Here is a 17879-nt window from a genome sequence, read left to right as displayed (position 1 = left end):
AAAATTACTGCAAGCTTGGATCAAAATAGCTTTCTTTCTTCCTCCTTTCTTTCTTTTTAATTTTTGTGACAGTAGTTGGAAGTAGTAGTAGTAGCAAAATGTCATACAAAGCTGCAAGCTACAGTTCAATAGGGTGAGCGGCTAATGATTTGTATTGCGCTTATTCTACAGCCCAGATTCTCATCATTTTAAATACACCTTGGATGGCGTTTGTAGATTTCATATCTGCTCAAATATTGATTGCTCCAGCCAGCTCTTAAATCATCTGCTGGGCAGCTCTGTCTCTGTGACGATGCAGATTTGTGCATGCCCAATGTGATCTGCTGCTAAGAGCCCTTCTTTGCATGTGTGATGTTGCGTATCTCCCGTCAGCATATGAACACACACACACATACACACACACACACACACACACACACACACACACACACACACACACACAAGCACAGTCAGATCCTCCCCCATCCTCCTTTAACAAGGTTCTGGGAGTGATTGATCGGCTTTAGGGAGAGAGGAGTAATTGGGATGTGTCACCGGTCTCCTCTGTGACGACACGGCGCTCGTTATGGCTGCAGGGAACGTATACTCAATTTTAACCCTAGGATTAAGGAGAGGGATCCCACAATGCATTGTGCTGAACAAGCACATTGCTAGGGGAGCAGAACGGAAGTGTGTACACTGAAAATGTCACGGTGAAGACTCACACACTGCACAAACAGACAGTCGAACTAGTCATAAACTCACAAAAAGAACTCAACATTTAGTCAATTTGGTCCCATAAATGCGTTTTTCTGGACAAGAAAAAAATATACTTTAGCATTTGTGCCAGTATGTTTGTTTCTTGCTTTAACAAGCTTGCATATGCATATTCTTTGGGGAAAGTACCTATCTCTCCCAAGAGTGATAACAGTCGTCTTGGCACAAGAAACAGGACTGAAAATAGCAAATCCCCTCTCAGCAAAAGGCCAGGATGGACACAAACAAGTGTCAGCAAATTCATGTCAACATCCAAGATTGTATTTACATTTGGGTCTGCCCCAAAAGCCAACTTCTGAGAATAGCACATCTCAATCACTTCAGAATAAAACATATTTACAAAGAACTGGCTAAGTGGCTAAATTAGTCACAATACAGAAAATTGTGCAGGAAAACATCAGCAGAGCCTAGCCAACGTACAGTACATACAATACACATAGGAGATACATATGATAGTATTAGATGAGATAGTTGACTGATTACTAAGCCCTGCGTCTCTTAGTTGTAGTCTACCTAGCTTTCCATTCTCACACAAGGCATATACTGTATATGGGGAGCATATCCAAGGGTGTAACTATGGTTTGAGAAGTGGGGGGGGGACACAAAACAGGGTCTGTGGGTCGTCCGCCTGCATTTCTACATAAGTTTAGGGACTATGGTGATACAAAATCCAGGAAATAATTAAGTTGATCAAAATGATAAATTCTTCCAGAAAGAATAGTACCAGGCGCGTAGTCGGTAATGGGCCGGGGCGGCACTGGCCCGCCCACTTCACTCACTGGCCCGTTTTCTTGGATGGAATACGAGCTTTTCTGCAGCATGTGCAGTAGAGGGCGGATCAGGCCGCATTTTTCTGTCCGAGCCCGGCCCACGTCCGATAGAGCAGTAACCGAACCCGACCCGAGCCCGACAGGCATTGAGATACATGTCCGAGCCCGACCCGAACCTGACCCAGTTAAAATCTCTTTTTTTTTTCTCATACTAATGACACATTTGTTTGTGTGAAAAGCCCGCTTTTATTAAGCAACTGTAGGAAGGAATTCGGAAATGTCAACAGATGAGCGCATCAGCGCACACGGGGCAACAAGCGCACGTTAACACAGGTGCGCACAAGAGGCCCAATCATATAGCCAATTGAAATTAAATTAACATAGGCCTACCAAAAATGGCCCAAGCTAACAGAACAAACCCCCCAAAAAAAGGTTCTGTGGACCTAGGTCTCTTAATGAAATTCAAATCAACATAAGTGTCCCCAGCGAAGTAAAATTAACGTTAACACAAAAGCAGCTTATTGAAGTGAAAATCACTCTTACCATTGGTCCCCCACCAAAAATGGCTAAGTTACATAATAAGCTGTTTTAAATTTAAAATGTTCAATGTCTTATCGTGCTGATGTGACTAAGCCCGACCCGAACACGAACATCACTTCTAAATATCTGTCCGAACCCGGCCTGGCCCGTCGGGTCCCATCTGGTTGGTAATCCATCCTCTGATGTGCAGACATTCATTCAGCGAGAGAGGAGTTTATTTGAGTGCTGGCCTTCACAGAGGTAACATAATTAAAATGTGTTTCATGCTTCTTGCGTTATTATTTAAGTAACCTAGTAACCTTCCTATTTAGTAAGAAATCATGAACACTGATGATGGCCTTCTAGCTAAAATGCGTTACTTTTGCCCACATTAAATAAGAAGATAACTTATGTGTGAGTGATGTCGTTTTTTGTTTTCTTTGACCCGGTCACTGCCGTGGACTCAATACACTGTCTAAGATTTGGCGCCTTGCTGGCCACTTTTCATTATATCTTTCATAATTCAAACAATGCTTGGCTGGAAGTTTTCATTCTATGATTTTCTTTAACTGCTGGTAGGGGGGGTCATGTCCCCACAGTCCCCAGTGGAAATGACGCCCTAGAGCATATCTATATACTGTATACTATTATGTTCATCATTTCAAATGGCTTCAGTTTTACAAGAGAAATGTGCACCGTAAACTTCCCTAAACCAAAAAACTAGCAGGACACAAAACCCAAACAACATACAAACAAACCTGTTACCCCATAATAATATAGTTAAGGCTAATGTCATGCCCCTTGTCTTTGTAAGTAAGCTAGTTAGCCTGACATGCTAATGTCTGAAAAATACAAAGCTTGACAGGCCTGTTGTAGCTGCAAATGGATAATCACTCTTTGTCAAACAGAAAATCAGACATGTGGGAGCTTGTCAAATTTAGTGTGCAAAATGCCTCTCTTTTCCCACCAATCAATCAGAATACCTAAGATGTGTGGGAATGGACCAGACGATTTACAGGCAACCATTTAGGGAGGCAAAAGTGAGTAAACAACAACTCATATGGCTTTTTATTGTTGTTGATCCAGATATCAATATCCTACTGGAGTTCTGTCAGTTTGGATTCATCTTAACACAAAGCTGTCATAGAGCAGAAAATTACAGCAGATATATGCCAGCATGGAGTCAACTGGACATGGTGAGAAACTACTTGACTGAAGGGTCAATTTCATAATATTTCATACACAGATTTATTGAAAAATAACCAAAGCCCTGATAACTATTTCAGTATCAGAGGCGCAGTGGAGTTTATTCTTTCATTTCTAGGGCCTTACTCTAAAACAGCATTACTTCAAGTTCTGTCAAACTGCAGCAGCTCTTTTTTAAAGCCACAAATGGATGGTGTGATGAAGTGAAATTAGTCAACACTGAGATCATGAGATACCAGTACTGTCACTGTGATTCATCCCAGGTCTCCCTTCTGTTCCCCAGAGCGCTACACATACCTCTGCGGACAGACGTCCCACTCAGGGACAGGCAGCCTCTGTTTGTGCAAACTCAACCGTGTCCTGTGCTGTGCTATGCCGTGTGTGTGTGTGTGAGTGTGTGTCTGCTTGCCGACCTCTGCATGCCTATCTCAGGCTTCTGCGTAACATCCAGGAAATCACAGGAAAAACAGAATTGAACATTATGTAAACAGCCCATGACAAACTTCTGGAGCGTCCGTCCTCTCTTTATTTATATTATCAATTATGTTGTGTGCGGATAAGCTGCGTTCAATGAGGGATGAGTGCACGGACTCAGCATTGTCTCGGTGGGCTGCAGCAAATGGTTTATGTCATTGCTTACTGTGAGCCAGTGGCAGCCACAGCCAGGCGTGTGTACATACAAGACGTCACGTCTGACCACAAGTTCATAGCTTGTAAATGTTGCACTTTCACAATTCTCCAATATGGCCTAACGCGTTTTTGTGTGAATTTAGCTTTTTGTGAGCTCACAATTATAAGGTTGCAAAGTCATTAGGTTACATATTCTTTTTACATCCCAATATATCAGATAAACATATTTAAGACTTTTTTTCAAGCAATATAATAACTCACCTTTATTTGAAATGTCATTCGACAGAAAATGAACACCTTTTTTGATCATTGATTATCCTTTAAATAAAGTAAGGATGCCAAACATTTGCTGGTTCCAAGTTCCCAAATCTAAAGATGTGCTGAATTTATTGGTCTTATATAATAGTAACTAAATAAATAAAAAATCTGGGCTGTTGGTCAGACAAAACAAGCAATTTGAAGACTTTGGGGAGAACTCTGGGGAGTTGCAATGGGCATTTTTCATTATTGTTAGAGAGAAAGTAATCAACAGGTTAATTGGTAATTAATTGCTTAAATTATTAAAACTCGATAGCTGCGGCCCTAAATCTCAAACTTCAAAAGTCACACTTTGCTTCAGTCATTACGCTTTGTGGCTACAAATGATTATACAGCAAGATCATATCTATTCTTCCCTAAAACATCAGCTCTGGCTTTCATTCACCCTCTGTCCACGCAACAGCTGGGATATTTCTGTGAGGTCCAACTAAAACGTCACTGCTCTAGAAACCCGCCTGGCTGCCATGCACTAAAGACATCCAACTATTACTATTACAGGCGAACAGAATCAAAAATAGCTTCAACGGACGCCATCCAGCACACCAATCGCGAGGACCAAGTGGGGTAAAGATCACAATGTGAACTACTGCAAACATTTGGATCCGCTGGCCTCAAGGTTTCTAGCCTCTTCTCTTCAAACAGCCAAACCCTCTGTTACTTTAGAAGATCGAGTTACTAGACACGGCTAACCAAAATAACATATTTCATATCTACTAACATTAACCTTTGACAGGAAACAGATGTTGCTTTAGGGGTTACCTACAGAGTACGTATTAACAGAGCTTCACATGGTAGATGATAGGGAAGCACATCTGCCTGGGACGCCACCCTTCAGAATATAGACCACACTCTGAAGAAAAAATAACAGGTTTTAGTGGTTCAAATGCACGAAAGGAGTAAGATGTCTTCACTTGTTTTTTCAAGAATTGACTTGAATCAGTAAGCCTATCATTTGTGAGTGATTTGCCTCACTCTGGCTATTTTCAGTCACTGTACCTTGTTTTGATCCTGGCTAGAAATGATATGGATGTAACATTTTGACACCTAAACATGAGACTAAGCGGTTTGTTGGTGTAGTGCATTGTTAAAAGACATATCGCTCAAAGGATTAATAGCTCCACCAACCTTTACACTGGAGGTGGGAGCCACTGCTGAATTCCCTCCTGGCACAAAAGGGGAAACAAGAGAAGCAGCAACTTCCTTCTTTTAACAGGAAGAAAGTGGGCATTTGGGAAATGTAGTTCTAAATAAGGTTGGGGTCCCGTCACATAACTTTCAGTACTTTCAGACTCTTACCATATTACTGTAATATTTTATGTTTACCAACTTAATAGTTCTTCATCAACACCTCCAGTATTTGAAGCAAGCTTGTAAAAAACACCTGACTCATTCATTAAATCAACATGTAATATCTTATTTAATGTCTTTTAATGCCTAAAACAAAAGGTGGTTTCAAATGTCATCTGAATATTTGTGTTTACTTGATAAATATAGTTACAAAGGTTATAAATGAAACCTAAATGGATTTGATTCATCTTGAGCACCAACAACAATATGAGATGGAGGCTGCCAATAAGCTAGACCATGAATCATTGGTTGATTGTCCTAATGCCAAAAAGGTATTAGGTATTAATGCTATGTGAAGAACAGTTAAGTACATTTTCTTAAAACCCTATATCCAATAAAAATGTGAAAAGGTCCAGTTAGATTGTTTTTAAGTTTGAGTACCTTGCCAGATGTTTATATGTCTGCGGACGGATTTTGTCACCACTATTGCAACCGTGCAAGATATAGTCAGGACACTTTACAGGTGTGTAGCTGACATCAAAAGGAAGGCCGAGTTCAAAGATGGGTGTTGTCCGAGCAAGGGCACCGAAAGTAGAGGGGTAGGGAAGGGCCCTCCCCTCCCAGTTTATGCCCATGGCCCAAATGGGCCTGTGACTGCCCTGCCAGTAGTTTGAATCTTGAATAGAGTTTGTGCCATTCTCATGCCATGCCAACACAATCTCACTCCCAACTCGTAAAATACTGACGCTGTAAGATGACAACGTTTGGGAGTAGTATGAAAGACCGAGGTTGGCTGGGGTGGTGCATGGGTTAAACAACAACCCCGACCCAGAGCGTCAAAAGGTGACACCAAGAGTAACAAACGCCAAAGGCACCTGACCAAGCGTTGCTTTTTGACCCGATGGGAGTGAGACTGTTGGCCATGCACATGTGTAGGACACACATTGGTAAGCCTGGAACGGGACTTGGATTAATAATGTTCATAGTGGGGAAAGCTAACTCACAGCTGTAAATTGTACTGCTACTTTAGTTAGACCAGGGAAACAGTTTCAGACAGAGCAGCAGGGTCAGTAGCTTCATGCTCCTATCTGTCATCTCTCTCATGTCTCCCTTACGCTGCAAACTGTTGAGTTAAGCTATTGCCGTATAACTTTCTGTGCCTGCAGTCTATGGCCGCGGCTGCAGGATAAAAAACAATGCTTTGTAAGGATTATCATTTATTCTCATTTATTTATCAGAAATTGGTCACAGGTCCGGATAGAACCATCACTTGGTCCCGCCATTTGATTATGCCCGTACCTTAAACAAGTTGGCTGAAGTCATGAGCGATCAGAAAATATTCAGCTCACCACTGCATGACACATAACATCATAACATAACAACCCATAACATCAAGACTTCTACATGTACACTAGAGGATGGATACCCGATCCAGAGTTGGTGGAATAAGTTTAAGTTTTGTACACAGTGTGTGCGGTGTCCAAAAAAAAACCCAGACTGAAAGCCAAGTTCATTAATTTGCTCACCAGCAACGGGATTTTAACCCCGACGTTATTCATTTTATAACGTTGGCCCTGGAGGCAACGAGTCTCCCCTGCAAGCAATCAGGAAAGGTTAACACACTGAACATTTTAAATTAAACAGCTATTTAACGTGCGCTTGTTGCCCCGTTTGTTCTGATGCACTCATCTGTTGACATTTCCGAATGCCTTCCTACAGTTGTTTAATAAAAGAGGGCTTTCCACACATGTGTCATTAGTATGAGAAAAAAAAAAGAGATTTTAACTGTGTCGGGCTCAGGTTGGGCTCGGACATACTCATCTTAATGCCTGTCGGGCTCGGGCCGGGTTTGGTTACTGCTCTGTCGGACGCGGGCCGGGCTCGGACAGAAAAATGCGGCCCGATCCGCACACTAATATACACCCGTAACCATCCCTGATTCAAACACAGCATGTACATACACACACAGACAGGCACACGGTGCTGATAAAGGCCTGCCAAGGCTCCTGTGAGACGGGAAGGAGAGTTAATATTCCCACTGGGATCACACCCTGCAACAGAAGCAACACACATCAGGGTTTTAATCACCTTGTTTTACAATGAGTCAGAAAACAGGGAAAAGGCAACAAGCTGGAGGTTACCCTCCTCTGCTCTCAAATTTATGACCCTTTAAGTAACTTCAGTATTTACTTAGCGGCGCAGGAAGGAGGCAGGGATAGCAGAGCACAGACGTATCCTTGGCAGACGCTGTATTTACCGTTACCTAATAATTTTAGTAAGTAAGTCTGGGTTTCGACACATTCTTGGATTTTCAAGGCTGCAGCACGATTTACAGACTCCCCCTCTCCCACCAGCGGCCATGAACTCTTGATCAGTGAATCATTATTGCCTCAAGCAAAACTGATCAGCTGTTTCTTTAGAGCACGCCACACGAACGGTAGTTACAGAGCTTTTTCAGACAGCCAATCTGAAGGGCAGCAGAGCCACGCAATCTCTGAGTGATGTACCAATACACATCGACAGAAGCCTGGAGGAAACCTTGACAAAATACTAATCCTTTGGTGTTAAAGAGATTAATCGATAGTTGCTTATTAAGGTGACTGGCGGGTTCGAGCATGCGGCAACATTGCGGATCGGCCCTGACCTCGCAGTTCTTGAGCAAACAGATAACTCAGGGGCAAATGTTCTTGGCTTTAGCTATCGCAGAGGGGAAAGTACCGGGGATCTAAAAGTATTACACCCTCTGGAGCTTAGACAACTGATATTGGAGAGTGCCCTCATCTAAAGTTGAACCTTTTGCTTTCTTTAAATCTTCCATATCACTGGAGAGAAGCCATCAGAGGGACAGACATAGAGAGAGAGAGAGAGAGAGAGAGAGAGAGATTGGCATGACTCCTCGCGGCGTCAGATGTTAGATACAGCATATTCTATCGGCGTCGTTTTGGTCACTTCTCTTTAGATTAACAACTAGTTCTCTATGCATAAGGGTGACATATCATTTAGGGAATTTTGCCCTCTGAATGGGTGTGCTCACAGGTTTTGTCAGCGGGGTAATGCACAGGAGAATATGGACGGGCTATGTGTGCCAATGTCAATGAAATATTCATGCAGAAGTACTCAGAACTCTGAAGAGGGTAGAGCACAAAAAGCACCTCGGCAGACGAGAAAAAAAAAGCCCCCAAGGAATAACCGCGAGCGAATATAAGATAGAGAGAGTGAATAAGAGAGAAGGTGAAGGGGGGGGGGGGGATAAACAGAATTATATTTATAGCAATACCAAAAAATGAGATGAGAGAATGCAGAAAGCCATTTTAGGGAAAGAAACAAGAAAATGGCATGCTCTGACATGCCACGTTTGTTCACGAAGATGCACACAGATCAATATTAAGACTCTGATTCCTTTTGATCATGCTATAGACGATAGGACTGGGACGATATGCTTTTGTTCCGATTTGACTCTTTCACAAAACATGGATGTCGATTGGATATGTATCGCAATTTTCATTGATTGCGATTCTAGTATTGCGATACGATAGTATTGAGTATTGGGATTTTCTTTTCCCTCTTTAACAAAAACAAAAGTTGAATAATACACTTCTACAGACAATATATCGTGAGACATTTCTAAATATTTATTGTTTTCTACAAAGAAAGCACATCACATCACGTGTCAGTCAGTCAGTCTGACATTTATTTCATTTGTAAAGAAGTACATAACATGGATTTTCTGTTTTGCTGGAAATGGATATGATTTACTCGCAGTCGGCGGTACCGTATAAAAGAAAATATATAGGTAAATCATTGGTTAAACAAGAAATCTAAAATGTGGATTATAATTGATTTAAAAAAACGTCGCCAAAATAAATCACGATACATACGTGATGAACAACAGCAAGAGCTATTTTACAGCCATGCTTCCTGCGGTGTCTCCTGGGTCTTTGTCTACCCTGGCATGGTGACTGACAAGTTCTTGCAGTGGCTTTGGAGCCAGCCATGGCCTCGTCCTGATCACTTCCCCCCCTAGACACCGCAAACAGCCCCTCCTGTCTGTCTCTGAAAGGATGATGATGAGGATGATGAAGGCCCACAGAGCAGGCTACTTTATGCCAAACACTTCCAAATTTGGGTCCGCCCCAGACCAAATGCCCTCGTTTTATCTCGTTCAAAAAGAAGACAACCAGGCTTTGAAGGACCTTAGCGTGGTTCCATCAGAGAACATGCACAAATCCAGAAGCTGGAAGTACAGTCAATCAGAAACATAGCATCTTCTCCTGTAACAGTTGAATCCAATGAACTCGAAAAAGATTTAAATGAAAATAATAAAAAAAAACATCTATTTCTTTTCATGAATTCTGACAAAAGGCTGTAACTGTTACAGTACTGTAGAAAATACTACTGTAGTGTAGTAGTGTTTTTTAGGTTTTTTGCTAGTGTTTTTGTCTATAGTTTAAAAATGAATTCTGTCTATAAATATTTCTATATAATCTTTATATATATGTAATTCTTTTTGCAATTTTTATTGCATTTTAAATGTTATCACTCCATTGACTCGGCGTTATCAGTGCTAAATACTCTCACAGATATGGGTTAGAAGAGGCTCGCTACACCTGCACATACTTATACATATTATGTGAGCTATTGTTAAAATTAAAAGATTAATTATTGTCGCTTTAACATTACTTTTAGTCGGCTAAAGGAACCGGTTGTCAACGATCGTTAAATGAAATTACTGCAATAATATCAACTGACGTTTTAGCTTCTCATCTCAAGACTAAACTAACAATACTCACGTGATTAATGCGTGACTACAACTGATATAGATTTTTGTCAAAAGACTAAATCACTATAAAACTCCAGCTGCCAATTTACACTGCTGTTTGTTGCACTAAATACATTTTGATATCAACACAGTTGACAATTCAAACCCCACACACTGGGCTAGCCAAACTCAGCAGGTAATAAAAGAATAATATGCTCAGCAAGCGGGAAAACAGCGGCAGTTGTAGCACTTTATGAAAAAAACTTTATAAGTTTGACTTATGTAAGTGCACAGTGTGTATCTCTTTGCGTGCAGTTTCCAGCAGTGAAGAAACTCAGACACTCAGTTACAATCAGCTGTTACTGTGCGACAAGCGCCTCCCAGACACAACAACCTGTTAGTGGCAGTCACATCATCTCATCAGCCTGCGTCTCAGCTCTCAAGTGACGATTTAACCACACGCTCCACCATCCCCGCTTTCCCAGCATCCTCTCTGTCACTCCCATGTGCTCCCCTAATGGCTCTTTCACTGCCTCTCCATGTCTGTCTCCCATCTTCTCTCTATCCCCTTGTCTCTTCCACAATCTGTCCCCTCCTCTCCCTTAGACGAGCGCTGCGTCTTCCTGTTAGAGCATTGCCTGAGACAGGTGTCGGCCACCATCTCAGCTGCTCCTCTCTGCAGAGAGGCATTGCACCGGTGAAAGAGTTACACCAGATAGGTCCCAGGGTCATCAGAGCTGTCAGGCCAAGCACCAAACTCCTCGACTCGAAATCACAGAGCGTTACCGACACGCAGAGAGTAACTGACACACAGAGAGTAACGGACACAGAGAGTTACCGACACACAGAGAGTAACTGACACACAGAGAGTAACTGACACAGAGAGTAACCGACACACAGAGAGTAACTGACACAGAGAGAGTAACTGACACAGAGAGAGTAACTGACACACAGAGAGTAACGGACACAGAGAGTTACCAACACACAGAGAGTAACTGACACACAGAGAGTAACTGACACAGAGAGTAACCGACACACAGAGAGTAACTGACACACAGAGAGTAACTGACACAGAGAGTAACCGACACACAGAGAGTAACCGACACACAGAGAGTAACTGACACACAGAGTGTAACTGACACACAGAGAGTAACCGACACACAGAGAGTAACTGACACACAGAGAGTAACTGACACATAGAGTTACCGACACACAGAGAGTAACTGACATACAGAGAGTAACTGACACAGAGAGTAACTGACACAGAGAGTAATTAAATCAAAGAGTCACTAACACACAGAGAGTAACTGACACAGAGTTAGGGTTGGGTACCGAACCCTGTACTTTTACCGGTACCGACCAAATCACGTTGGTATTACCAAGTATTGGTTCAAATTTCGGTACTTTGTTGTAGAGTTAATGTTTTTTTTTTATTGTAATCAAATGTTGTAGTTGTTACAACCAGGCGTTACAGTTTCAGTAAGAGTAAGGTACCGAAAAAAGTACCGTTGACACCAAGACCGAACACCAGGCACCGGTACCGGTGCCGATATCGGTTCAGATGCGAAAGGCACCCAACCCTACACAGAGTAACTAAAACACAGAGAGTTACTGACACTGATAGTAACTGACACACAGAAAGTTCCTCACACACAGTTTATGACACACTAGGGATGTAACGATACACTCCACTCACAATTCGATTCACGATAGGATTTTAAGTTCACGATAGGATTTTGTCAGGGGTTTTTTACAGAATAAGCTGCAGATGACTGAAAAGAAATGTATACCAACTGTGCAAAACAACAGAAAAGTGCTACTGAAATTGTATTTCATCTTAAATAACAAAATAAATTAATAAAAAATGAATAATTTGATTTTGTAAACAAATCGTACATCCAAACAATAAATAAACTAAGAACACGTAACGACGTCTGATCTGAAGCCAAACAAGGGAAATCAAAAGCAGATTACGCCCTAGGCCATTTTAAAACGAAATCATTTTTTTTTATCTCAACACATTGTAATCTTTACACATTTATATTGATTTTCAACTGATTCACCATGCATCGTTTCGTCCCTATGACACACTTTTCCATTTAGTTCATTTTTATCTCTCTTATTCATGCCAATGCTCTTTCATTTGCTTGTTAAGTTTTTCTTCTTCTTGGCGTTAGCAAGGCGCTGCATTATTACAGGGCTTGTTCCTCATGAACATTTTATAGACGCTATAATAAAAGGCAAAAAGAGAAGCAACAAAGCCCAATCTGTGGCTTTAATTAAAGGTGGCATTTGGAGCTGGGTTAGCGTTCTTGAACGTGACACAGTGTGCTCGAGTTGTCATTGAGGAAATGGCTCTACGAGGAGCTACGTAGCTGGTGAGATACGGAGAGAATGAAGTGAGCATGCCGCGAGACATTTGGGAGATTTGTTGGGCGGGGGGGGGGGGGGGGTCATACTTCCCCTGATGTATCTGTTTATTTGCACAGCACATCCAAACAAAAGAGCGAGCAGGGAGGCCACTTCAGCCTGACAAAGGTCACATTTCCTAACGCAGGAAAACTGCTTCCTGGCCAGCTAGGGCTCTGCTGGAGGATTTAGTTCAGGACGGAGTGAGGCATAGGATTATTTGTACAGGTCTAATCACAACACAGCATTTCTTAAGCGAACTGAGAGAAAGGTGTCATTCTGTGGGAGAGATGCTTCAACATGCGGTCAGTTTGATACTTACTGTACGCTGTGTTTAAAAGCAAACCTGAAGTCTTAGCGTATCTTGGTGGAGCAATTTTCAAAATCTACACTTCGTTAGTACCTGCAAGCAACAACAAAAAAGCCCCACTTTGAAAACAAAGCCTTTAACCATTCTCCACTTAAAGGAACAAAAGGCACCCCTGCCTACACGGAAGCAAACACCACTCCAAATAAATTGCAGTAAGCAAAGTGCTACCATTAATCAACCGTGCTCTAAGATTAGAATGAGTGGTCGGCTGTAATTTGTCAAGGGCCTTTACATTTAGTATTTTCTTTTACACTCCGAAAGGCACACCTCAAGCTGCCAAGAATAAAACCATCTATTAATCTAGCAGTCAATCTGTGCACCTGCAGAGAACGAGAGAGAGGGGGCACATTTGGGGAAAGTTATCAACCCCTCGAGTGTTTAAAGTGCTATTTCATCTACAAAAGAGGCGCAGATGAACACTAAGGGAGGTTTCTCAAAGTCCCTGTTTGAAAGCGCAAGATCTACGTTTGAATAACTTTGAATGCCATGCAAATAATATCCCTAAAGAGTGAGGTGAAAAGGCAAAGCATTTTTGAGGCAGCGAGTGTAACAACACAGGACAGGTGAGGCTGGAATGCGGTTTGCACAGCTGGGACTTTTTGGGGTTTTTTTTAAACGTGGGGTTCTGGGGACCACTAAGGGTCCAAAAGCATATCACGTTTTCTTTGCTAAAATCTGAATCTGTAATTTCAGGACTGCATGGCTGTGAGATAAATATCATGTTCACTTTCTTTTCTGTGTTGCTAATCCATTATGGGAACCATCACACTTCAACACGCTGTGCTGCTAACTTTAAAACTTTTTAACACACTAAAGCACTTTAACACACTGTGCCGTCAACTGTTTTTTCAATTTATTTATTTTTTTTTACTGTTTTTTATTGTTTTTTATCTGGTTTTATGGATTTTAGTCTATGTATCTGTCTGTATGATTGTTGTTTTTTCCTGTCGCACTGCAAGTGGCTGGTGGAGAACAGTTCATTTTCCGTTATGTGTGTAAGTACACAAGGAATTATGAAAAATAAATAAACCTGAATCTGAGAGTCCGAGGTGACATATTCAAATGTCTTATTTTGTCCGGCCCATAGTCCGAAACTCAAACCCATTCCATTTGAAATGATATATAACACAGAAAAGCAGAACATCCTCCCACTGAAGAGGCTGGACCAATATGGCATTGGCTTGGAATCGTTGCTTAATTTAATTTTTGACATGTAATCAATTATCACAGTTGTTGGCAATTCTGTTGATCGACTAATCACTTAAATTACTAATTGTTGCAGGTCTTACGGACAGGGATATAATCACTAAATTATATCCATAATATAATTAAGTTTTATTGGTTTGATTGATTTGAAAAAAGTCAAAACATGCGTTTTAAAAGGTTCTGTTTCTATACATGCTAAATTAGCATTTTTATCTATTTTAAGTGTTTCTTTGCTTTCTTAAGGTACTATCACAGCACTTCTGTAATATTGTTGTTGGGGGTGCATTTGAGGGGAATTTAGCGACCGTAATGTAACTTTTAATGGCTATCAATATAGACCTCACCTACAATATTTCTGTAGTAGGCTATAATATTCTCTCAAATATAAGAAGCAGTTTATTGATTTGTGTGGTAACCCGTCTAAAACTCATTTATCCTGGACAATTTATAACACTGAATGTTCTTGCCCATGCATCCAGGTCCCCTAACTGGGATGTAAGCATCTCCAGGGGCCCTTTAGAGAGCTCCAAGGCCCCTGAGAAAAAAATCCATCCACTAGACAGTATCCCAAATAACGTTGGAATTATAGCTATTATCAGTTTCACATTTTTTTTACAGATTTACGGAGGATTAGGGACAGATGTGAAAAAATGCATCTGAGTTCTGAGTCAGAAGTCTGATTTTAAAGTCAGAATTCTGAGTCGGACTTCAGAGTTTAAAGAATGAAGTCGGACTTCAGAGTTTAAAGAATAAAGTCAGAATTCTGATTTATTCTCAGAAATCTGACTTTGAACTCATAATTCTGACTTTAAAGTCAGAACTCAAATACATTTTTTTTTTTTGTGGCCCTAATCCTCTTCCGTATATTCAACTAGGCTACCACATAAAAATCTAGGCACAAATGTTCCAAAAATGTGGTGGGGCTCCGTGTGACACATATTGCTGCTCCAATTAGTGTCTATTTAGGCAGAAGGTTTTGGCAGTAGTGAACCCAGGCTACTTACAGGGACACGGTTCTGTTGGGTAGGAAGCGGGGCTGCAGGGTGTCCATCAGGTCCACATCATCGCACACAACTTTGACTCGGACATGCTGCCTGCTCAGGTCCTTGGACCTCTCCGCCGAGCAGTGACAGCTGTCAACGATCAGGTCCGGACAGTTTCTGTTGCTCAGGCTCGACTCCCACAGCCCGAGAATTACGCACAGTAAAGTCAGCGCTCTCATGGTAGAATTAATTAATTTTTTCTTTTCTTTTTTTTCTTTTCTTTTCTAAAAACACGCTCCTTTCAAGTTATATCCTCCCAGCTTCTGTAACAAGTCGGGACCATTTCACTTTGCCTTCCGTCACATTAAAGCGCAGCGTTTGATCGGGCTGCAGTCCAAATCTCACGCTCCGCTGCTCACCTGCTGCTTCCTCAACAGCTGTAAACTTCCAGCGCTACTTTTGCGATTAAACCCTAAAGGAAAGTAAATCACCAGGGGTGTGAAACGCTGGATCTTTGCCATTCTGTGTTATAAGAAGTCCTCCAAACTGTATTCTGCGCTGTGACATGCGGGGAAACTTCCAACGGCGCGCTTTCAAAGTCCGGATAAACTTTACTGCGACACATCCTTTCCAAGCGGCAGTAGGCTACATGAAATATAATATAGCGCAGTTGAGGTAGTAAATCGTACCTAATCATCCATAAAGACCAGTCTCCTGTTTGAGCTACCGCATGCCGTGTCATTCACTCTTATCAGCCACTTCTTGCGCCCTAGCACTTGTTGCGCAGTGTCCAGAAAGTCCCTCCCCGCCGAGTCCTGACAGACTCCAGCGTGGCTAAACGTGCCATATCCCATAACAGATTAGGGCTACACGAGGCCACAGACACCCATTATTAGATAACATGTGATATCAGTGAACCACAATTGGGAAGGATGATTCCTTTCTCTTCACTCACATCATTGTTTCTGTAAGTCCTTAAGCAACAATGCAAGTGGAGCAAATCTTGTGATTCCAACAGGATGAAATACAGTGTTGTGACCAAGTCATCTTGGGTAGGTGGGGGGGGGGGGGGGGGGGGGGGAGTCAAGTCAAGTCTCAGGTTATGTCAAGTTAAGTCGAGTCCTTTGTAAAGGCAAGTTAAATCCCAAATCAAGTAATTGATTTTTATTATTTTTAAATCCAAAAGGGATTACTCGGGGCACAGATGCAGCCATTGGGGTGGTCTGGTCCGATTAATGAGGCTCCATCAGGGGTCTTTGATGTTACTGTTGCCATAGTCTATATCCACGACGTTCCACTTCCGGGATTGCTCTGTTGCCACTCGAAATTCCGCCGGATGTCCTTCTTTTCGTCCGGATGTCCGTTGGAATTTTAAACTCCCGTGGATTTATGAGGACTATGGTTAACTGCTCCTCAGATCTCTGCAGGATAAATCCAGACAGCTAGCTAGACTATCTGTCCAATCTGAGATTTCTGTTGCACGACTACTAAAACAACTTTTGAACGTACACGTTCCACCAAAACAAGTTCCTTTCCACCCATGACGATTGTGATTGGTTCAAAGAAATGCCAATAAACCACAGCATCTTTTTCTCCCATCCCGGAATGTTGTGTGGACTAGCCAGACCCTCCTCCGCAGCGCTGTGGAGGAAAGTCTGGCAATCATCCAATCATTCAATCATGACACGCTGCTGCTGCTGCTGCTGCTGCATAGCATACTTGACAGGTAGACAGAAACATGACAACATTACATGATATTATTTCATATTTAACAGCTAACTTTCAAACATATGACACAAGTCATCTGAGTCGTAATGCCTCAAGTCCAAAGTCGAGTCTCAAGTCATTTCTTTGTTTGTCAAGTCAAGTCGTGAGTCATCAAAACGGTGACTTGAGTCGACTCCAAGTCACCAAGTCCACATCTCTGCTGAAATTAAACTATTCCTCCACTGTGTCACCACCAAGGGTCTCTGGAGGTCCCTGGGCCCCACTTTGGGATCCGCAGCATTGCGCGCTGAACTGTGGCACTGTGTGTCAGGCATGATTTGTCATACGCAAACATTTACATGGCGTGATGAAAAGTGTTGCTGTTTGTTTTATTCTCTTCATTTACTCGGGAACAGCTGCAAAAGGAACTGTTTTTATCCGCTTTCTGTGGCCTGTACACAAACTGAAAATGATCTAAACGTTGAATCACCGCCTGAATCACTCCCAAGAGTGTTTCATAAGAAGTCGAGTTATTTTTCTCCATAAAACATTCCTCTTACCATTCATATGGAATCTTAAAGATGTGAATCACATACATATTCTTCTTTTACTCAAGTGTCCATCAAAAGTACGTTGCAGTGTCATGTTAATGTATCAAGCTCCATATTGCTCCACTTTGATTAGTTGCGATGAGAAGCTGCTGCAGGCGTCAGGCACTTTGCGAGCAAAGGACACAGTTGTAAACCTGACATTCATTTAAATGATGGCAATAAATAAAGAACAGGAGTTGGAAGGTGACCAGGTTGACACAGTAACACACGCTTGGACTCGTGGAGTTGATTAACATCTTGCTCTTTTTATAGCTGAACTTAGAATATTTCAGAAACGGTCTGAAAAGAAAGAGATTTAAAGGAGACCTATTATGCTAATTTTCAGGTTCATATTTATATTTTAGGTTT

The 17879-nt window shown here is 41.8% G+C and overlaps 1 protein-coding gene across 1 annotated transcript in view; it reads right to left on the bottom strand.

Annotated features, from left to right (window-relative positions):
• Positions 1 to 15982, bottom strand: part of adgra1b (adhesion G protein-coupled receptor A1b) — a 223123-nt gene extending 207141 nt beyond the window's left edge. Inside the window, 1 exon segment of the mRNA XM_028604301.1 lies at positions 15235 to 15982. Within this exon segment, the coding sequence (XP_028460102.1) occupies positions 15235 to 15452 (218 nt within the window). The 5' untranslated portion in view covers positions 15453 to 15982.
• Between the last annotated feature and the right edge of the window lie 1897 nt (positions 15983 to 17879).

Source organism: Perca flavescens, chromosome 17 (genome assembly GCF_004354835.1).
Source record: "Perca flavescens isolate YP-PL-M2 chromosome 17, PFLA_1.0, whole genome shotgun sequence".
Taxonomy (NCBI): Eukaryota; Metazoa; Chordata; class Actinopteri; order Perciformes; family Percidae; genus Perca; species Perca flavescens.
Note: the sequence above shows the minus strand (reverse complement) of the source record. Positions and strands in the feature narration are given on the sequence as shown.